At 43.1% G+C, this 23431-nt stretch overlaps 1 protein-coding gene across 1 annotated transcript in view; it reads right to left on the reverse strand.

Annotated features, from left to right (window-relative positions):
- Nucleotides 1-23431, reverse strand: part of LOC144508612 (protein FAM184B-like) — a 236249-nt gene that overhangs the window by 81293 nt on the left and 131525 nt on the right. The window contains exons 2-3 of the mRNA XM_078236838.1: nucleotides 18786-19628; nucleotides 10821-10956 (exon numbers count right to left, since the gene is read on the reverse strand). Coding sequence (XP_078092964.1) covers nucleotides 10821-10956; nucleotides 18786-19628 — 979 coding nt within the window. The remainder of the gene's footprint in view (nucleotides 1-10820; nucleotides 10957-18785; nucleotides 19629-23431) is intronic.

Below are 23431 nucleotides of genomic sequence, written 5' to 3' on the forward strand. Positions count from 1 at the left end.
GGTGTTTCCTCTTGTGGGAGAATCTAGCCATTTAAGACAGATGAGGATTTTTTTCTCTGAGGGTTGTGAATCCTTAGGATTCTCATCCTCAAAAAGTAATAGATGCAGAGCCTTTGAATATCTTTAAGGCAGAAATATATAGATTCTTGATAAACAAGGGACAAATGTGGGGTTGAGGTTAAAGTCATGATTTTATTGAATGGCAGAGCAGGTTTGAGGGGCCAAGTGACCGATTCCTGCTCCTAATTATGTTCAAATGTATGCTGATGAAATTCCTCTTCACCTCTGACTTTGTGAGACCACTTATTCTGAAACCCCTAGTTGTAGATTCCCTGGTAAGGATTTGACTCCGTCTACAAAAGGGTTAAAAATTTAACTCAAATAAAATACAGCTAAAAATCCTTTGAGAAACTCACATACATTAATTTCATGCCTGTATAAACAGATACTAAAGCCTTGAGAACAGGCTCTGCCAGAGAGGGAACCATGCTTAAGCTGGTAACATTACACCTGCTTTTTAAAGAAAAATGTTTTATTTTCACTATTTGCTCAGGTAAAGATGTCTAACAGTAAAACAGGCAATACTCATATCATTCAAACACAACACATTTTCTTCACATTACCATCTTAAGTACACAAGTCAGATTTTGTAGGAACATCATTGAGCCGCAACCTTAAGAAAGGTTTCCGCATAGCTGAAATGAAGACCTGAAAACTACATTTTATACTTTTGATTGTAAGTATAAAACTAGTTTATTTGCATATCCTACCAACTTTTATTCTCTATATAGATTTGAAGTTTGCATTTTCTATATTTAGTTGATCTTGCATTTATGCACTATAATGTTTAAAATGTTACTGTAACATAATCCAAGATTTAAACTTATAATAAATTATATAATAACCATTATAAAATGTTGTTGACTCAGTCTGTAAACCTCACGGAACCTGATTCTTCTACAATTTTGAATTATGATGATTTAAAAATTCCTTCAGTTGAGAATTTAAACTAACAATAAGTTAGACGGAATAGATTTACATTGCCAGGATAGGGGTGGGGGTGTAGGATAAAGATAGAAGAACCTTTACATTTCCACAAAGGGACACATTCTCTCAGCATTTACTCTGTCAAGCTCTCTCAGAATCTTATGTTTCAATGTGGTCACCTCTCATTGTTCTAAATTCCAATGTATACAGGCCCAACCTTCCTTCATAAGGTAACCCCTTCATCCTAGGGTACTTTTATGAACAGCTAAAAAGTATATTCCTCCTTGAATCACCATCCTCTATCTGTGGTCTCACCAGTGTCTTGTACAGCTGTAGCATGACTTCCTTATTTTTATACTCCATTCCCCCTTGCAATAAAGGACAATATTCCATTTGCCTTCTTAATTATTTGCTATATCTGCATGCTAACTTCTTGTGATTACTCAGGCACCCAGATCCCTCTGTATTGCCACAATCTGTAGTCTGTTTCCATTTAAATCATATTTTGCTTTTCTATTTTCACATATTCTATGTGCAAAATTTTGCACACTCTCTTAAACTATCTGTTTTCCTTTTGCAAACTGTGACCTCCTCGCAACTTGCTTTCCTACTTATCTTTGTACTACCAGCAAATACACTGTCTTTTCATCTAAATCATTAATATAGATGTAGATAGTTGAGGCCACAGCACTGAGCCTTGTAGCATGCTACTAGTTACAGTTTGCTAACCTTAAAACGATCCATTTATCCTGACTTTGTTTCATGTTAGTTAGCCAATTCTCTAGCAATTTTAATATATTACCCCCAACACCATGAGCTCTTATGTTGTGTTGTGTAATGTGCCAAATAAAAGCAACCTTTTATTTGGCACCTTATCAAATGTACTTTGGAAATCCAAAGGCTGCCCTTTATCAATCTTCAAAATATCTAGATTTCCATAAGGCATTTGACATAATGCCACATCAAAGATTACTACACCAAGCAACAGCTCATGTGATAGAGGGAGGCACGGTAGCACAGTGGTTAGCACTGCTGCTTCACAGCTCCAGGGACCTGGGTTCGATTCCCGGCTTGGGTCACTGTTTGTGTGGAGTTTGCACATTCTCCTCGTGTCTGTGTGGGTTTCCTCCGGGTGCTCCGGTTTCCTCCCACAGTCCAAAGATGTGCAGGTTAGGTTGATTGGCCATGCTAAAAATTACCCCTTAGAGTCCTGAGATGCGTAGGTTAGAGGGATTAACAGGTAAATGTGTAGGGAAATGGGGGTAGGGCCTGGGTGGGATTGTGGTCGGTGCAGACTCGATGGGCCAAATGGCCTCTTTCTGCACTGTAGGATTTCTATGATTCTAACATATCAGCATGGATAGAGGATTAGTTATCTAATTAGTTAGGAAGCAGAGAGCAAGGAACATGGGTCATTCTTGAGTTGGCAACATGTGATGAGTGGAGTGACACGAGGATCAGTGTTGGAAACTTAACTATTTACAATTTATATCAATGACTTGGATGAAGGAACTGGATATATGATTGCTAAATTTGCTGAGGAAACAAAGATAAGTAGGAAAATAAGTTGTGATGAGGACATAAGGACCAGATTTTCCAGCCTGGCCATGGTGGGACCACCACAGGGGTGCGGCTATCCAGCCAAACGTATTGACTTAGATCTCAGTGGCAGGAATTTTCCAACCAGGCAATCTGCAAAGGGACAGAGATAGGTTCAATGAGTGGGCAAAAATTTGCCAGATGGAGTGTAATATGGGAAAAGTGCACTCACCCACTTTGGCAGGATGAATGGAAAAACAGCATACTATTTAAATTGAGAGAGATTGCAGAACTCTGAGATACAGAGAGATCAAGGTGTCCTTCTACATGAATCAGGGAAGAGTTAGTATGCAGATATAGTAAGTGATTAGGATGGCAGAAAGAATGGTGCTGTTTATTTCAAGGGGAATGGAATATAAAAGTAGGGATGTTTTGCTACATGTGTACAGGACATTGGTGAAACCACATCTGGAGTACTGTATACAGTTTAGGTCTCCTTATTTAAGAAAGGAGATAAATGCGTTAGTAGCAGTTCAGAGAAGGTACATTCAACTGATACCTGGGAAGGGGAGGGGTGTTGTCTTACATGGAAAGATTGGATAGTCTGGGCCTGAATCCATTGGAGTTTAGAAGATTGATAGGTGATCTTATTGAAATATACAAGATCCTAAGGGGACTTGACAAGGTAGATGCTGAAAGAATGTTTCCCTCTGTGGGATATACTTGAACTAGGGAACACAGCATGTCTCTTTTTTCAGCTACACTCAATTCAGAATACATGAGTAGGTTTGTATCTTTTGCAAATTATGAAAACGTGACAGTACATCTAGGTCATTAATATAAATCAGGGAAAGCAGTGTTCCTAGTACCCGACCACCAAGGAATCCACTGAATACCTTCCTCCAGTCTGAAATACAACCATACATCACTACTCGATTTCCTGTCTCTAAATCAACTTCATAACCATGTTGAGGTGAGGTTTGTGTGCTTCGTTGAACCATCCCTGGGGTACAGCACTTGCCAGTCAGCCCAGACTCCTTGAATAAGGGCCTCAAAAGGCCCTTGTAGTGAAAGTGGTTCTGCCTTCTTCTTGAAGCTGCTAGCCTTTTTCCCCTGGGTTACTTAATACCTACACCATGTGGTGAAGACGGATGGGCTGGAAAGAGTGATGGTGGGTGGATGAATCAGCTACCGATCTGCTAGGTGATTTGGGGGAACATGCCTGTGCATAATTAATAAAGTTCCAAGTGCAGAATCTAGCGCAGGATCCTGCCGATCTGTCCAGCAGGAAAGACGCCGCTGCTGGAGCTGCCCGCCACTGCACTCAGTCTCAAAAACGGTGAATTCCACTCAAAGACTTTGCCAATTCAGATCGTTCTTTGTGCACACATTAATGTGAGGTCGACTGTGACAATTAAAAAAATCAACTCATGTTGAGGATTCCAAGCTTCAGCCGCCTAGAATAAAAATGCTGTTTCCGTTAAATATTAATGCAAATGACCTCTCACCAAAAACCACTTCTGTGAAAGAAATGTGGCTCAGCTGCTCGGGGTATGATATGCTGCTGCATATACGGACAATGTGGCTTGAGTGCAGTAACAGCAGAAACAATGAGCCTGGTCATTGTAGTAGTTATTGTTGTTTTTCTTCCCACACCTAGTAGTGCACAAAGCAGATTTTCATCTGATTTCATAGTGAGTTATTACCTGGAACAGGTTACTCATGGCTTTAGCTTGAGGGCGCCCTCCACACCAAGCAGAATTGGGGTCAAGCATGGCTGACCAGGAGTCTCTCCTGCTTTTATTGCCTGTGCTTGGCATGTTGGAAGAATTTTGCAAGTTGATCATCAACCTGTTGGCCGCATTAGGAGTTTGCCTTCCTTGGCCATCAGGTCCTGAGGTGGGACTTGAACCCAGAGGTTCTGGCTCAGAGGCAGGGACACGACCCACTGCACCACAATATCTCCTTACTCATTGCAGCAGGCTACCAGCAAAGTCTTCTACTTACCACAACTCTATTATAAAAGCTGTCCAGAAGTAATAGACAGAAATGGGTCAAGTGTCTGAGAGCAAAGCATCCACCACACAAATCACTTCACAATTTTTTTGTACAAATCTCTGTATCTGAGTGATCTTTAAAATAGGTTTAGTAATATATATTACACAGATGTAAATGCTTACATTTAGCCCTGTACGCAACATGCAATTTTCAACAAGCACCAGCTACAGCTTGACCTGTTTAACAGAGGAAACGCTCTCCCTCTGCAGAGCTATGGTAGTTACATTTATTAAAAATGTGATGAATCCGCAAATTATTAGGAAATAATAATTGCTCAAGGGTGCATCTGGATTTCCTTCACTTGGCTGAGCAGTTTAGAGAAAACTTTAATTCTCATTCTGAGCAGCTGATCTCAAGGATGCATGCCTGAAGCAATTAATTTCATGGCTATTTTTGGTCCTAGATTAAAGAGTTGTACATTTCTACTTCTGCAAGCTTTGCTCTTATTTGAATTAGAAGGTAGTTTGGCTCAGTGTTCATTCAGCCTGACTCGGTGTTCATTCAAGGCAATGTAGAGACACTGGTGAGACAATTCAAAAGTCTGACGTATGTGAGAGATCATCATCATCATCATGTGTGCTCTGCCCAGAGGCAGGTCCTGGACTCATAGCACCACTTCCATGTCTCTCTATCCAATGCCAATCTTTTCCTTTGTCAATAGAGCACTTCAGTTTTCAATCAATTCCAGTTCTCTTCCTTCCTGTTTTCTTTTTCATCTTATGTTCAAGTAGTGCTGCCTCACAGTGCGAGGGACCCGGGTTGAGATTCCCGGCTTGGGTCACTGTCTGTGTGGAGTTTGCACATTCTCCCCATGTCTGCATGGGTTTCCTCCGGGCGCTCCAGTTTCATCCCACAATCCAAAGATGTGCGAGTTAGGTTGATTGGCCATGATAAATTGTCCATTAGTGTCCATTAGCAGGGTAAATATATGGGGTTACAGGGATAGGACCTGGGGGGATCATTGTCGGTGCAGATTCAATGGGCTGAATGGCCTCCTTCTGCATGGTAGGGATTCTATGGGTTATTTTCATTCTCTCTCCATAGCACGATCATTGGTTACTTTTTCAGTCCAGCTGATCTGTTCCAGTTTTCTCCAAACCCACATTTCAAAGCTATTTGACACATTGGTCTCCTCCTTCTGTAAAGTCCAATTAGAGAGCAGGCAGTTCAGAAGACTAACCAGAGACATCAGTAGTGGTGGACATTGTTGAGACTGCATCACCAGGGAGAAGGTGCCTGACTGCCAAGATATCCTTTAGAATAGGTTGGTTAATGACAAGATGGCTGAGGAGGGCGAGGTGCTGGTTCATTGGGCACCAGCTGTAGCCTCGGCTCGGAGCAGCCATTGTTGCCAGAGGTTCCCTCCATGGGCCATGGAGTGCCCAGAAATAAAGACCCTCCCCCAGGAATCGGCTGGAAGGTGCCCAGAGTTTAACCTGACAATTTCCCCATGTAATAGTATACCTTCCTGTGGAGCAAGAAGTGTGCCTTAGACTAATAAGTGACTTAATTGCCCACCCAGTGAGCAGCCACACCACTAAGACTCCCACAATATGTGGGAACTGGTTGGTTTTCCCCTGCAATATTGCAAGCCTTCCCATCTCTAATAAGCTAGGAAAATTCAACCCAGGGAATCATCTTTAAAAATGTTTTTATAAAGCTTATCATACTGTTTCCTATTCTTTTCTATTGGGTGTCTGCTGTGCTCGAGACTGATTGGCTGTCCAATGCTCTGGCAATGGTTTGGCAGTCTTGTCAAACCGACAGTTGGCTTTCTGCCATTTCACCTTGATTTTTCCACTCGCGCCTACTTCTGGTTTCAGTAATTATTTTGATATTGGAAGAGTCATTTGCATGTGGTATGATATTAGTCTTTGGACTGGACTACTTCCCATGCTTTCAGTTTCCCCAGTATACATCTGTGCTAGGTTTGCTTAATTTCTTGATGATTCCTTTGGCAATTTTTACTGCCTCTTCAGTCTTTCCATTCATCCAAAGATGTGCGGGTTAGGTGTATTGGCCATGCTAAATTGCCCTTTAGTGTCAGGGGGACTAGCTAGGGTTATGGGGATAGGACCTGGGTGGAATTGTTGTTGGTGCAGACTTGATTGGCCAAATGGCCCCCCTTCTGTACTGTATGATTCTATGACTGGAGATAGTGCAGAGATGATGTGTAGTGTTGAATTTCCCAATCCTTTGAAAAATGGCTGAATTCTTCACTCATGAATGGAGGGCCACCAACACTTATCATAATGCCTGAAATGCTGTAACGACTGAAGTGTGTTTTCAGGTTTTCCACTATTTCTCCTGTTTTTATTGTAGTCAGCTGTCAATTCATCTGGGTATGCCTAATATGCTTTTGTGACCAAAGGTTTGTCCTTGATGCTCTCAGACCATTCATTCATCATTACTTGTAGTATCTGAAGAGTCGCATCAGGCTAGGTAATTCATTTGATTTGAGAAAGGCAGATTCAGTGTTTCTGCTATGTTGATGACTACCACACACATATACTAGCATACAAACAGATGAAATAGGAGCAGAAGCAGGTCATTCAGCCCCTCAAGCCTGCTCCACCATTCAATAAGATCATGGCTGAGTAGTTTCCATCTATTTCTGATAAACTTTGATTCCTTCGCCCAAGAATCTATTTACCTCTGTCTTACAAATATACAGTGACCCCGCTTCCATGACTTCTGAGGCACTAAGACCAAAGTTGCACAATGCTCTGAGAGCAAGAAATTCTCCTCATCTCTGTCCCATAAGGCTGACGCCTGGTTATGAAACAGTGTCCCCTACTTCTGCACTCACCCACAAGATGAACCATCCTTTTCACATTCACTTTGTCAAGCCCATTCAGGATCTTAAATCTTCAATCAAGTCACCCCTCACTCTTCTAAACTCCGGTGGAAACAGGCCCAGCCTGTCTAATCTACCCTCAGAAGACAACCTGCTCATTCCAGGTGTCTAACTAGTAAACTTCCTCTGAACTGCCTTCAATACATTTATATTGTTCCTTAAAGAAGAAGAGCAAAACTGCACACAATGTCCTAATGTCTCATCTGTGCCCTGTATAACTGAAGAGTAGCATTATTACTTTTATGTTCAATTCGTCTAGTAATAAATTCCATGAAGTTTCTTGATTACTTGCTGTACCTGCGTACTAACTTGCTATGACTCGTGCACTAGAACACCAGATCATATCGAGCTGCTGTTTCACATTGAATCTGGAAGACTTCACATTCTGTTTTAGCATTCTCAACTTTCATCATGGGGACTGCTGATTTCGACTTCATGTCCGTGATGTACATCTGCTTGTATGTCTTGTCCAGACAATATTTCCGTAATCAAAGTAATGTTCTTTACAGATGCTTTGGAGCAGATAGTAGCGGTTTGAGAAACATGTTTTGAAGTGGCTTGTGGTCACCCACCACTGTTACTTTGTCTCTTCCAAGGAGGTACTGATTAAAATGCTCACAAGCAAAGACAATAGCCAGGTACCCTTTCACAATCTGAGTGTAGCATTGTTCAGTTTGTGTTAATGCCCTGGATGCAAATGTGACTGGTTGCCTTTGCTAATTAGGGCTGTTCCCAGACCTGACTCGCTGGCATCACACTGTAAAGTGGCTTCTATACTGACAATATAGTACGTCAGCACCGGTGTGCCATCACTAGTTGTTTGATTTTAGTGAACGCTGCTTCTTATTCTGTGCCCCAATACTACTGTACATCCTTGGCAGTGAACTTATGTACTGACTCACACTCTGACAACAAATTGGGCAAAGACTTGGCTAAATAGTTCACATATCTAACAAATTGTTGCACTGCTTTCACATCTGTTGGTCACTGCATTGCTGCAACAGCACTCACCTTAGGATCCAGGTGAAGACCTTTTGCTTTCAGTATATGAGCTATGTGCTCGACTTCTTGCATCTTCAATTGCAATTTTTTCTTGTTCAACTTCAGGTTCATCTGGCGAGCTCTCTCCAGCAGTCATGTTAAATTCTGATCATGGTCAGCTATGGCTTCTTCCATTGTGTTTCTATATCCATAGACTCATAGATCATCCACTATGGTTCCACTCAGGAAGATCACTGATTATCTCATCCTGTCTGCGTTGTTTTCTGGAGTCATGGAAATGCACAATTCCTGAATGGCATCCAGACTGTCATTGGAAAGCTACTGCTTTTATCCAGCTTAACTTGCCAGCAACCATCCTTTGCATCTAGGCTAAAGATTTTTGCCTTAGCGAGTTGCAGCAAGATTCCTTCAATGCTTGACAGGAGGTTATGAAATCTCTTCAGAACTTTATTTAGATCCTTTGGGTCTAAGCATACTCTCAGCTTTCCAGGTTATTTCACTGCTAATCCAGTCTGTAGGAACTGTCACTTTCTTGATTATTCCCTTCTTTTCCAGCTCTTCTATCCCGTCTTTAAGACTTGACTTGAGGGCAGCCAGAACTCTTGGCAGAGCCATCTACTTCTAGACAATATTCTTCCGCTTGACATCCCACCCTGTACTCCTCCAGTATCTGTTCGGCAGTCAATGGTTTGGTGTGCTGCAGCATGTTGCCAATCTCCACTGGCATGTTCAGGGTTACCTGATCAAGATTTAGACTTGCTTCAGCTGAGATGAGCAGCCATTGCACTCCATCTATGATTTGGGATGCTAGATCATACAGCTTATCATTGCATCAGGCTCTCTGACTAATTTGTCCTCTCAGCAGGAGTATCTCATGAGCCATCATATAGACTCAACCTTACTTTCGAGGGCTTCATTTCTGGATTTCCATTTGAGCTACTTTGTACAGGTCTGTGAAGGTCATTATGTTGCATGAAGCATCAGTGTTTACCTGATATTTCTTCACTTGATATTCTTCTTCTGTGGTCGTCATTTTAATAGTCATTTTTCAGCTATAGACATGACTATAGCTGAACCAACCTATTGCATCAAGTATAGTTCCTCAACAGACACTTCTGCTGATTTCTCTGGTAGCCATCAGTATCAGCGTGTTTTACTTCTTTTTAGCCAAACACTTGTGTGTGCAATGATTCCGCTTCTTGCGGGAAAACATTGTTTCTCCCCATGCTGGGCAATCCTTCTTTTCCTTTGTATGATGTCCTCCACAATATCTGCATCCTTACATTTGTCTGCGATTGCTCTGTTGACCTGGAGTGTCTCTCAGCATAATATACCTCCTGGTCTGCTCTGCCATACATGTAAGCTCGCATTTCTACACACATCTATCGCTTTCCTGAGCATAAGTTTCTCCTCTTTCAGTAGATCCTCTCTCACTGAGGAGTTTCAAATGCATTAGACTATTCGATCTTTAATCGGATTATCTTTTGGCTGCCCAAACTCTCATGATTCCACAGGCTGCCTCACTGCAGTCACACGCTGTTCAATGAGCTCATTTGCACCTTGAGCATTAGTGTTGAATACATAATATTCACAAGTAATGTTAATTTGAGGTTCAAAATATGCATTCAAGGCATTCAAAATCACTAGTGTCTGTTTCCTTTGTTCGTCAGTTAGATTTAGGATGGTATACAATTTGTAACAGTCTCTCCACAGCATTTTTAGAAGTGTGCCTATTCTTATTAGCTTTGGCTTGTTAACTAAACCTGTTGCAAGTTTGTAGTTTTACCATTGCAAGTGGAAAATTGCCAATTGTGCCACATAGCGCTTTTAATTTTCACAGAAACTGGGAGGGGGAAGTTTACTACAGCCATGTTAACTCATTCGGTATTGAGTAAGTGAGTGGCGATGGATTAACCGTTAAGCAGTTTGTGAAGAGGTGGGAGTCAGGGTGTGCCAGGCCATGGGAGAGGCTACACATTGGGGTGAGGCTTCAGATGGGCCACCAGGAGGGACCATTCCCTGTCCTTCACCAGCCAGCCTGGGGAAACCTATCGGGCTGACTGCTTGGCCTGGGCCTTTCCCATCACTGATTAAGTATTGGTGGCAGCCAGATAAGGCTGCCACCAATTAATTGTTTATTTAAGGGTCCAAACTGGCCCAATGGTGGGTGAGCCATCCGACGCCCCCTCTCTGCTGCTGTAATTACAGTGGCGGCAGGGGAGGGTAGCTAAGGGCATGATGCCGTTTCCTGGATTTAAACCTGTCTTCAAACCTATTGGTGGAAGAGCATTAAATTCAACCAATGGAGTTTGTATCAAGGCCTAGAAATGTGTTCAAACTATCTTCTGATGTGCTCTGAATGCAAGTGTTTCCATACCTGATTTATGCAGTATTTCTGCTTCCTGTTCTAAAAGTCGCTCCCTCAAGAGTTCAGCTTCATCTTCCATCGTTTGTAGCTTTGCATTTGATGTTGTCAATTTCTTATCTGCCTTTTGAAGTTGTTTTTCCAAATCCTAAAATGCATCATAAAAAGTCTGATTTGTGGAAAGTTTGTTTTGAACGTGATATCAACAGACTGCAGAAAATTGACTGGTTCCAGTCGAAGGTAATATTGTCTTTATTAGTCCATGAAGCAATTTTTCCTTCTTTAAATCTATCTACATCAGTATTTAAACATTTTAGAGGTTTACATGTAATTTTAAACCTATGTACCCTGTAGATTTAAACTCATGGTACATTTTTTTTGCACACAGTAAGTTGTGCTGGCTATGGGCAGAACCTTCATAGATCTGCAAAGAGGGACTTACAGGTAGGACTGGGAGTAATATTGGAAAATCTCATGTCAGGGGGTCTTTCCAATGGATTCTCACCTCAGAGTGATGTTGTTGGAGCTGAGCTTTGACCAGCATCGATTACCTGCCTGCTGTAGTGGATTGCTAATTATCAATAAAGCGCCTACTTAGGGGGAAAATTGGTGACACTGTCCGAATGTTCTCAGCAGTAGCCAGGCCACCCACTGAAGTTGAAGCCCAGTAGGTGACTGGAGGGAGCAATCTGGTGACGAGCTTGGCAGGGGACCATCAACACTTAATTCTTCATCCCCACCAAGCCATGGGTGCTAGCAGAGTGGCCAGAGCTCCTCTTATGAAGGAGTTTTCTGTGGCTGTGGCCACACTTACTTTTAACAATGTAACTAATTTTCAGAGGGTGATGCCCTCACGATCCCCTGCCTACATCAGCAGAGCCCACCTCCTGTGGGTGGCATTGTGAGCTACCTACAGCCTTGGGCACTCTGATTGGTCCTCTTGCCGCACAGCCCACCCACCATGTTAATTGGATGGGGCTCCAAGAGATGACCTGTTAATTGGCCCCTCTGGGAAGATGGTGCAGATGGATGGAACTTGGACACCACTGGGATTGGGACCCACATACAGTTCTCACACCCAAGAATCTTCGATTCTGTCTAACAAGAGCATTGCGCAGTAAGGACACAGGGTGCTTCCTATCAAAGTTGTAGATTTTTGTTGGACAAATACAAAAGCTTTCCAATTCTATTCTGCAGTTTGTCTCTCCTTCATTTGTCACCTACTTTTTGAGGAAAAAATGAATGCAGGAAAACCATTCCCTGACTCTGCCTTAGACAGATAAAATGCAGAACAAATTCCCAACAAAATTAGATAACTTTAGGTTAATTAGCTCCTTTAAAAAGGAGCTGTTGGTAACAGTGGAGGTCTTGTGGGTAGTTAAGGTCCCTGCCTCTGGGTTGGAGTCTCACTTCAGGTGGCCATGGACGATGCGTCCATAACAGCTGGCCAAACAGGCTGATCAGCAACCTGCAAATCCTTTTGCTTTTGACAGGTGATAAGAGCAGGAGAGACTCATGTTCAGTCTTGCTTGAAGCAAAATAATGCCCCTCAAGCTATAATCTCTCACTTTAAGCTAGCAATCTGTTTCAGGAAAAGCAAGTTATGGAAAACAGACATAAGCATGTGCTTTGTTTGCCTGATGCGTCATCTATTTGTGGTCAGTCTTGATAACAGTATTAACGGAGCAGATAAAGATATGTAGGTTAGGTGGATTGGCCATGCTAAATTGTCCCTTAGTGCCCCAAGATGTGTAGTTTAAGGGGTAAATATGTGAAGTTACTGGGATAGGGCCTGTGTAAGATGCTCTGTTGAAAAGTCGATGCAGCGCTGATTGGCCGAATGGCCCCCTCCTGGGCTGTAGGGATTCTATGATAAAGGCAAAGGTTCCTGTACTGGTGGGGTAGATGTAGGGAGGGGCTGCCAATTGCAGGAGTACATGGTTGGAAAAAGAGATCCATGAGTATATACTGGGAAAGAGTTTGCTTTTATTATACTTGGACATAATGAGAATTGCCTTGAAGCCAACACATTGAAGAATATTTTGCAGAATCACACATCTGTAACAGAGCCCATGTGAATTTCTGCTCATTTTAATTAATTGGAGGAAAAAAAGGTGGACTCTGTTACAATTATTTGAACCTTCTCGAACAATTTTCTTCTCGTTATTCTACAGGAATGAACTTCGCGGTCTGATTTGTCTCTACGTTCTCCACTCAGGCAAACTTTTACACTCACACAAAATAAGGGGAAAATAAACCAATTCTGTGGCTTCAATTTATTACTTTTCGGGATCATGAAACTCTGGGCAGAACCTATCCTCATTATTTACAGCTACAAGTTGTAAATCACCAAATGTACATCCTGTGAAGCAGATGAAATGGCAATTGATAATGATACACATCGTCTGGGTCACACTTACTGTTTGTAACAGTTAGTCACAGAAACTGGGAAGATTCCTTGGTTTGATCCTAATTCTCTGCTGTATTGAAGGTCAATAGGTTTACTACAATTGGTCAGAGTGCTTCTGAACACACATCAGCCAGGTTTACAACTGGACCCTGATACATTGACACCTGCTGGAAAATGCTCATATGTGAATGACAGGTGAGAACCAAATTAGGCTTAGTTGTGGTGCACACCCAAGATCAGAATGCCAGCTGAGGCAGCCTTAAAGTTCACGTAAGAATGTGATGTGGGCTGATACGAGTCCCGACTTACCTTATTGTTGGGCAGGAAACTCTTGGCAGGGCCTGGGAGTTTCCACGCATGCACAGACTAGGACTGAGCAGCACATGCGTAGTACAGCATTTGGAATTCTTCGGGCCAAGGACACGGGTCCAGTGTGCCTGCACAAAAAGAAAATGGCACGAACCCCAATCATGTGACTGGAAGCAAAACACCATAATCAAGAAGAGTCCCAGGCAGGGGACAGAGGAGAGGGGATTGGGAGAAGAGCCAAAATAGGAATCATAGGCAGGGAACAGGGAGAGAGTACAGGGAGAGATCCTAGTTAATAAGAAGGAAAGAGGAGAACAAAGAAAGAGGCTCCAAGCAGAAAAAAGGCTGTGATTGGCAGACTTGGGGACTCAGGAGGAGATCTTAGAAAACAGCAGCTGAAGGTTGGTGACTCCATGCTGCGGGCTGTTGGGGTGAAGGTACCCCTTTGGAGCAGTAGTATTCTGCTTGGCGCGGCTGAAGAGCTGAAGTTGAGTTTGTGACTTTCTGTTTGAATGCAGACTCAGGAATTCAGTGGGCGAGATTTAAACTCTGTGAGGTGGACCATTGTTAAGCTGTCTGATTTTGAGTGACTTCTGGAGGGAATTCCAAGTTAAGATCTTTGAAGGTGAAGAGTGAATGTGAGAAACAGTTTCAATGAGATTGGTTGATTCAGTGTTTACTCACGTCTGGGTGGGTAGTGGAGAAATCTGTGGAATCTGCCATTTATTGTGTAAAAACAGAAACATAGCAACTAGAAGAAGGAGTAGACCATTCGGCCCTTCGTGCCTGCTTCGCCATTCATTTTGATCATTACTGATCATCGAATTCAATATCCTGATCTCCCCTTCTCCCTCATATCCCTGATCCCTTTAGCCCCAAGAGCTATATCTAATTTCTTCTTGAAATCACACAACGTTTTGGCCTCAATTACTTTCTGTGGTTGTGAATTCCAGACATTTGCTACCTTCTGGGTGAAGAAATTTCTCTTCACTTCAGTTCTAAAAGGTTTACCCCTTATCCTCAAACTAGTTCGGGACTCCCCCACCACTGGGAACATTCTTTCTGAATTTTCTAAGTTACTATGAGATCCCTTCGCACTCTTCTGAACTCCAGTGAATATAACCGACTTAGTCTCTCCTCATATGACAGACCAGCCATCCCAGGAATCAGCCTGGTAAACCTTCACTGTACTCCCTCGATAGCAAGGACATCCTTCCTCAGATAAGGACATGAAAACTGCCCACAATACTCCAGGTATGGCCTCACCAACCCCCTATACAATTGCAGCAAAACATCCCTACCCCATACTCAAATCCTTTCGCTATGAAGGCCAACATACCATTTGCCTTCTTTACTGCCTGCTGTATCTACGTTGTGTTCCACCACAGTTTACCTGTTAATTCATATTTATCCCATGTTAACCCTGAATATTATAGTACAAGGTAGATATTGTAAACTGTTTTATCTTTCTGACTCTGTTTGTAAAGTTTATCTTTGTTTATTCAAGGTCTATGAAATCTTTTGGCTTTATTCACTGAGCAAGTGTCTTGAATCTCAACTTTGTCTACTTTAAAGATAATGTTGCTGGTCCCTAACCGGATTGTACCAAACGTTTGGGGTCTGGTCCAGGATCATAACAAAGCACATTTGGAATTGTACATCAGGATGACTGTACATCTTCTGGAACAGGTTGGGAAAAGGTGAGGAAAAGCTTTGCATTATGACAATAAGAATTTTCGTTTTAAACAAGGGTCAGGGACAGTTTTTTCAGGTCAAGGGATCAAAATAATTTTTTAAAATGGCAAAAAATAATCCATTCTAATGGGCTGTAATAAGAACATAAGAACATAAGAACATAAGAAATAGGAGCAGGAGTAGGCCATCTAGCCCCTCGAGCCTGCCCCGCCATTCAATAAGATCATGGCTGATCTGACGTGGATCAGTACCACTTACCCGCCTGATCCCCATAACCCTTAATTCCCTTACCGATCAGGAATCCATCCATCCGCGCTTTAAACATATTCAGCGAGGTAGCCTCCACCACCTCAGTGGGCAGAGAATTCCAGAGATTCACCACCCTCTGGGAGAAGAAGTTCCTCCTCAACTCTGTCTTAAACCGACCCCCCTTTATTTTGAGGCTGTGTCCTCTAGTTTTAACTTCCTTACTAAGTGGAAAGAATCTCTCCGCCTCTACCCTATCCAGCCCCCGCATTATCTTATAAGTCTCCATAAGATCCCCCCTCATCCTTCTAAACTCCAACGAGTACAAACCCAATCTCCTCAGCCTCTCCTCATAATCCAAACCCCTCATCTCCGGTATCAACCTGGTGAACCTTCTCTGCACTCCCTCCAATGCCAATATATCCTTCCTCATATAAGGGGACCAATACTGCACACAGTATTCCAGCTGCGGCCTCACCAATGCCCTGTACAGGTGCATCAAGACATCCCTGCTTTTATATTCTATCCCCCTCGCAATATAGGCCAACATCCCATTTGCCTTCTTGATCACCTGTTGTACCTGCAGACTGGGCTTTTGCGTCTCATGCACAAGGACCCCCAGGTCCCTTTGCACGGTAGCATGTTTTAATAAAGCAGAGAACCCACAACAACTTGCAGAAATATGGCTGCTTTAACTGTAAAAACATCCTGAGGTGTTTTCACAGATACAGTCATAGAATCATACAGCACAGAAGAGGCCATTTGGCCCATCTAGTCCACACCGACACATTCAAAACATCTGAACTTCCACCTAATCCCATCTGCCAGCTCTTGGCCCATAGCCCTGAATGTTATGATGTGCCACGTGTTCATCCAGATACTTTTTAAAGGATGTGAAGCAATCCGCCTCCCAGGCAGCGCATTCCAGACCGTCACCACTCTCTGGGTAAAAATGTTTTTCCTCACATTCCCCCCCTTAACCTCCAGCCCTTCACCTTGAACCTATGCCCCCTCATGACTGACCCTTCAACTAAGGGGAACAGCTGCTCCTTATCCACTCTGTCCATGTCCCTCATAATCTTATACACCTCGATCAGGTCGCCCCCTCAGTTTACTCTGCTCCAACGAAAACAACCCAAGCCTATCCAATCTCTCTTTATAACTTAAATGTTCCATCCCAGGCAGCATACTGGTGAATCTCCTTGGCACGCCCTCCAGTATAATCACACCTTTCCGATAATATGATGACCAGAACTGCCCACAGTATTCTAGCTGTGGCCTCACCAAAGATCTAATCAACTCCAACATAACTTCCCTGCTTTTGTAATCTATGCCTCAATTGATAAAGGCAAGTGTCCCATATGCCTTTTTCAACCCCATATTAACTTGCCCTTCCACTTTCAAAGATCTGCGACCAAACACGCTAAGGTCCTTTTGTTCCACAGAACTTCCTAGTGTCCTACCATTCATTGAATACTTTGTCAAATTACCCTTTCCAAAGTGTATCACCTCACACTTTTCAGGCTTAAATTCCATCTCCAATTTATCTGCCCATTTGACCATTCCGTCTATATCTTCTTGTAGCCCAAGACACTCCGCCTCACTGTTAACCACCCGTCCAATTTTTGTGTTATTCGCAAACCTACTAATCCTACCACTCACATTGTCATCAATGTCATTTATATAAATGATGAATAATAGAGGGTCCAACACAGATCCCTGGTACGCCACTGGACACTGGCTCCCAGTCACTAAAGCAGCCTTCTGTCATCACCCTCTGTCTCCTCCAACTGAGCCAATTTTGAATCCACTTTATCAAATTACCCTGTATCCCATGTGAATTTACCTTCTTTACAAGTCTCCCATGTGAGACCTTGTCAAAAACTTTGCTGAAATCTGTATGAATTACATAGACTGCACGACTCTAGTCTACACACTTGGTCATCTCCTCAAAAAATTCAATCAAATTTGTTAGGTATGACCTCCCTCTGACGAAGCCATGCTGACTATCCTTGGTCAAGCTTTGCCTCTCCAAGTGGCGGTAGATGCTCTCCTTCAGAAGTTTCTCAAATAGTTTCCCTACCACTGATGTGAAACTCACTGGTCTGTAGTTCCCTGGTTTATCTCTACAACCCTTCTTAAATAGCGGAACCACATTAGCTGTTCTCCAGTCGTCTGGCATCTCTACCATGGCCAGAGAGGAACTGAAAATTTGGGTCAGTGCCCCTGCAATCTCCTCCCTTGCCTCCTACAGCAGCCTAGGGCACAATTAATCTGGACCTGGAGATTTATCACTTTTAAGGCTGCCAACACCTCCAAACCTTGTCCTTCCCTATGTCAATTTGACGCAGATAGGCATAAGGAAAACAGATATTGACACAGGTAAGGAAAGATCAGGTGATTAAGAAGGCATATGGCATGCTTGCCTTAATCAGCCGGGGCACAGAGTACAAGAGTTGGGAAATCATGTTGCAGCTATATAAAACCTTGTTTAGGCCGCATTTGGACGTGGAATCTTTGGAGAGATGCAAAGAAAGCTCATCAGAATGTTGCCTGGTCTCGAGGGTGTTGGCTACAAGGCGAGGTTGAATAACTAGAATTGTTTTCACTGGAAAGACGGAGGCCGAGGGGAGACCTGATAGAGGTCTACAAAATTTTCAGTGTCAGAGATAGGGTGGGTAGTCAGAGCTTTTTCCCAGGGTGGAAGTGTCAATTACAAGGGAGCACAGGTTCAAGATGAGAGGGGGAAAGTTTAAGGGAGACGTACGGTGGAAGTTTTTCATGCAGAGAGTGGTGGGTGCCTGGAACGCGCTGCCAGAGGAGGTGGTGGAAGCAGGCATATCAGCAACATTTAAGAGACATCTGGATGGGTACATGAATAGGGAGGGAACAGAGGGATACGGTCCGAGCAAGGGTAGAAGGTTTTTTAAATTTAGTTAGGGCTTCATGATCTGCAAGGTTTGGAGGGCGAAGGGCCTGTTCCTGTGCTGTACGTTTCTTTGTTCTTTGTAATGGCCAAGAGCAGAGCAGGGGGAATGTGATGGAATGGGTGATGAGGGGGTGGGGGAACACTGAGGGTAGTTGCATGAATGGTGTTAAAGTTACTTGTCTCAAAAATCCATGGAATATATTTTAGTACTTTGAAGTAGTAGCAAACATTTCACCCCATGGCGCAAGTAGCAATCTTCAAAAATATAAACGTTGATTAAAAAGTAAAATAAAATATATTAATTTGACCAATAGTGAAGGATAATACTGCTCATGATCCTCTACAAACCCAGTTTGTTTTGACAATTATTTTTTATTTGCATTCTCACCTGGATTCTGAACTCTGCAGTGTTGAGTAGTTCCTGCAGTTTCTGACATTGGTTTTTAAACTCGTTCATCATTTGACATTTGACTTCCATTTCACTCTCCAATTTCTTCAGTTTTAGCTGCAGGGTTATCTCTTGAGCTTGAAGACTCTTCTTTTGTTCTATTTGCCACTGTTTCAATGTTTCCGTGACTGATTGCTGGAGAGCTTTTTTCAAAGTTTCCAGTTCCTTTTGATGCGAGACTTGCAGCTTGCTCACTTTTTTCTCAAAATCAGTAGTTAGTCTCTTTTTCTCAGATTTCAGGATTTCCAACTCATGATTCAAACTTTGAACATCCAGCTTGTGCTTTTCTTCCAATTTTATCTGTTCATCGAAACAGCCCCTCAGTGCTTTGCATTTTTCCTGAAGGTTTTCAGACTCTTGGTTTACTTTCACAATCTCTGTTATGGCTGACTGTTTATCCTGTTCTAACCTACGTTGAACTTCCATGAAGTGTTGAAGGTTGCTTTCAAATTCCTTCTTAATGTCAAGCATTTCCCTGGACAGCGCCATTATTTTTTCTGTGTGTTCTCTCTCTGTATTCTTTTCCCGTTCCTCCACCTGCTGCTTGTAAACTTCAAAGTCAACCAAGACTTCTTCCTCATGTTTCTTGCTCTTCTGCAGGATATTTTCAAGGGATTGGATTTGGTGCCGCAAGTCCATCTCTTCGCCCATTCTGTTTTTGTACTGCAAGATCTTTCCTCGGGTCTCAGCAATGATATGCTGGACCTCCTCCTGGTGAGCTTCCTTAATAGCCTGCAGGGCTGCCTCATGCTCATCACTTTTGGTGTTTAGTGCATAAATAACCTATTGAGAACATTAAAAAAAAACATGTTTAGTGGTTATAGAAAACGTGGCGGCAGACACCTGAAATAAAAACAAAATATGCTGCAGGCATGTTGCTGGTTAGGAGTTAAAAGAGAGAAAGGTTAAAGTGGAACTTTCCATCAGAACCCTCGGTTGCTCGGAGGTGGTCTGAGGTGATGGGTTTTCTGATTTACTTTTGTGTCTGGATTCTTGCAGCAGGATGGTTGAAGTTATGAACTCAATGAGCGAAGGATCATGCTCGATATTCCTGAGTGGAACTCCAATTAGCTGCACATCCGCTGCCAGTTTGGAAATGTTTTCTTGAGCACAGGTCACGTCACAAGTTTGAGTTCACTCCAGCACTGCAAGTAAACAACGGTACCCAGAGGGAGTGCAGGCTGCAAAGTTGCAGGCTTGATGCCTTAAATGATCTGTCCACTCATGGTGGAAAATCACCCATTATGAGACAGTAATATCTCAACTTTCACAGCCTGCAGATCCACTGTGCTCAATTACAGAAAGAGTGTTTATGAGCAAAACACACGGTGCAAGGCATGGACAGTTGTCTTGGGTTATCTCTGGAATGTGAGGGTACATAATAAGCTTCCGTTATAATAGAAGAGCATGCAATCTGATGAAACTTTATCAAATCCTGAGGATGCTGCAAAGCACTTTACAACCAAAGCATTACTTTTGAAATGCATCTTCTCCTTTTATATATACAAATATAACAGCAGATTTGTACATAGCCAAGGTCTCATAAAAGAACAATTGAATGACCGACACTTGTGTTTTTAGTGATGCTAGTTGAGGGTGCAAAGTAGGCCAGGACAAATCTCTGCTTTAAACAAAAAGCACCAAAGGTTCTTTTACAGTTACCTGAACAATATAACAGGATCTCAGTTTGACATATCATCTGCAATATTGGTCCTTCTCTGAGAACCTAATTAAAGTTATTCACTCAATTATTTTTGTGTCTTATACTTAAATGCTTCAGCTTTTCTCAAAAGCGTGCCTTAGCCTTGCCTGCGGCTGTAAATCTATTGGCTGAATTTCAAGCAGTGTACTTAATTTTCCAGCATTTATCAGTGCTATTCAGTTGCATTGATAAAAATTTACTTTATCTTCCTCCACTTTCTACACAACTTTGAAAAATCAGAGGTAAAATTCATAGTGAGCTTTTTTAGAAACAGAGAGGCAGGCTGGGATTTCCCAGCCCCGCTGTGGCAGGATTGCAGCTGATCAAGAAGGCAGTTTACCACCACTTTCTCCAAGGGCAATTGGGGATGGACAATAAATGTTAGCAATCACCAAATCCCATGAACGAATAAATAATAAAGAAAGTTACCTTCGTAACCACTGACAATGCTGTCCTCATCCTGCTCTGTGGTTACAGCTGGGTTGTGAGGGTGGAAGATTTCAATGAAGTGGAGACACTTCATGCTGAAGTTCAGGTAAGAGAATTCCTCCCGACACACCCTCTGTAGAGAGGCTTCCTACTGAAAGCTCTTCTCTGCCACCTCATCCTTCCTCTTCCAGCAGCTTGTCCTGCTCTGTGTCACCTCTGGTCATTTGACCTGGCATGCTGTATTCCAAGGGAGATGTAAACCACTGCATCAATTTCTTGGAGCAAGAGGTCTGTGCAGAAACTTGAGTCCACCAGCACAAGTCACACCACTCCCTGTACACTTCAGGAACTTTAGGCAACCCCAGAAACCACCAAACACTTGTACAATTGCAGCAAGAGCGAGCAGAAATCAATTAGAATGTGACCTGAAAGCAATTGATGATTCCTTGGCATATCGCTGGTTGTGGAAGGTGAAGGCTACTTCCTGCTACTGAGCCCGTGTTCAGATGATGTGTTTAATAAAAGATATTAGCTAGAACATTGACCATCAAACTGGAATTCTTGCATCAAACCAGCAGAGATATAGACAGGCTGCTAGTTCCCCTGCCCTGACTGCTCAGGTGTTATGTCTGGCGTTCTTTGCATTTTGGTGCCCTTGAGAGCCCTACCAGTGCCTGCACCACCTGCACCAAGGCAGATTCAGCCATGGGGAGAGGAGGCAGCATGTGAGGCTTTGTGGGAGAAGTGGAAGCACTTTGAGCAGCGTTCACACTTGCAACTGCTCTTTCTCTATTTTCCCTCTCATGACCAACCACACTTCCCTACTAGCCAAGAGAACATTTGCTGCATGCCACTGCTCAATGGCCAAGGCGAGGTTTTCCTTCACCCTGGGTATGCAGCCCGTTAGTGAGTGCCAGCACGTTCTCAGTTACTTGCTGCATCAAGTAACTGAGACAACTGTTTCAATGAATGTAGGCATCACGCAAATGCCTGGGACATCATGGATGATCTCCTCCAATTGCCACCCAACTGTGTACAATGCCTCTAGTAATGCTGATATACTGTCAGCCATTTTCAGCTGCCATTCCAGAATAGTGCTCTTCAATGATGACCTAGAGGCTTAGCATCTGCATCCAGCTGACTAGAACTTGAAAGGTTCTCCACTCTCCAACGGGAACATTAATGCAGTCCCCATCTCCAAAAGTCACGCATGCTCATTCTGACTACCTGTTTTGGAGGCCTCACCGAGGTGTGCATATCTGAGCTGGTGGGCGGCGTGCAAAAGTTGTGTGAAGGCCCTTCCTCTTAAGCACATGGCATCCTTTGAGGAGTCTTTGTTTTCCTCTGGCATAATCTCCTGAAGAATTCTTGTGGGACCTGTTGGAAATGAAAAATGTGAATTAGAATTGATAAAGTGGAGAGGGCTCAAAGTTAACCTTGAAGGCCAGTTCATATTTCAGTGATTGCTGACATCAGGTCTACATGAGTGAGTGTTGTGTGCCACGTGGCTGTGTTATATTTAATTCTGTCAGCTGGGAGACTTCCATTTCTCCACAGTCAATGGCCATGAATGCCAAAACTGTATCTCTCTTGCATTCTCTGCAATGATCAGGGTATCAATGACTGGAGGGCCACACAATATCACCACCATCCTGGAGTTCTGTGCTTTGTTCTCCTGCAAGGAGAAGAAATGAGAAAGCTATAATTTTGAGAAATGTGCGAGAATGGAGCATTTGCAGTGGGTTGTTGAGGGGTGAGTGTGACATTGCAACAAGATGAGGATGAGCGGCACTGGTGAGTGGTCAGGTAGGGATGTGAGAAGGTGCCTCAAGAGAAAGAGGATTGTGTGCACCTGCAAGCTGTCTTGTTCTAAGGAACGATTTGCAGGAGATGGTTGCTGGAGAAAGGATGAGGCAGGTTGCACTTGGATGTGGCATGTCTCTTAGCTTTCCTGTGTTGATCAGGTCAATGAACCTCTTACAGCACTGTATGCAGGAGCGAGGCACATACTCCAGAAGCTCATCACCTGTACCACTTATGGCCACACTGGCTCGATACCTAGGCAAGTTCCTTCTTCCTATCCGTGACAAACATAATCTCCCTGTGGGCTCTTAAAGCCCTCAGCATGATGTCCAGTGAAGAATCTGAGAACCTTTGTGCAGCCTTCTTTCATTGACCCTCCATCTGCCAAATAAATGCCTCTGTCCTGTGGCTTGTAGAATGCTTGTTCTGCACTCTGAACTTTCCTTTAGTGAGGCTTCAACAGTCAGAATGGTTCGTCATAGGACTGCTCCCTATAATTGGTCAAGAAACTCAGAAATTGGATTTTAATGCCATCGCTTAGTTAAGAAGCCGCTGACAAGACTGCTGCTGAAACCTCCAGGTTCACAATCAACTGTCGGCCTCTCCCACTGTGAGCAGGGCAGAAAGTAAAAGGCAGCCTTTAAAGTATATA

This window comes from Mustelus asterias, chromosome 1 (assembly GCF_964213995.1).
Source record: "Mustelus asterias chromosome 1, sMusAst1.hap1.1, whole genome shotgun sequence".
In the NCBI taxonomy this organism is placed as follows: Eukaryota; Metazoa; Chordata; class Chondrichthyes; order Carcharhiniformes; family Triakidae; genus Mustelus; species Mustelus asterias.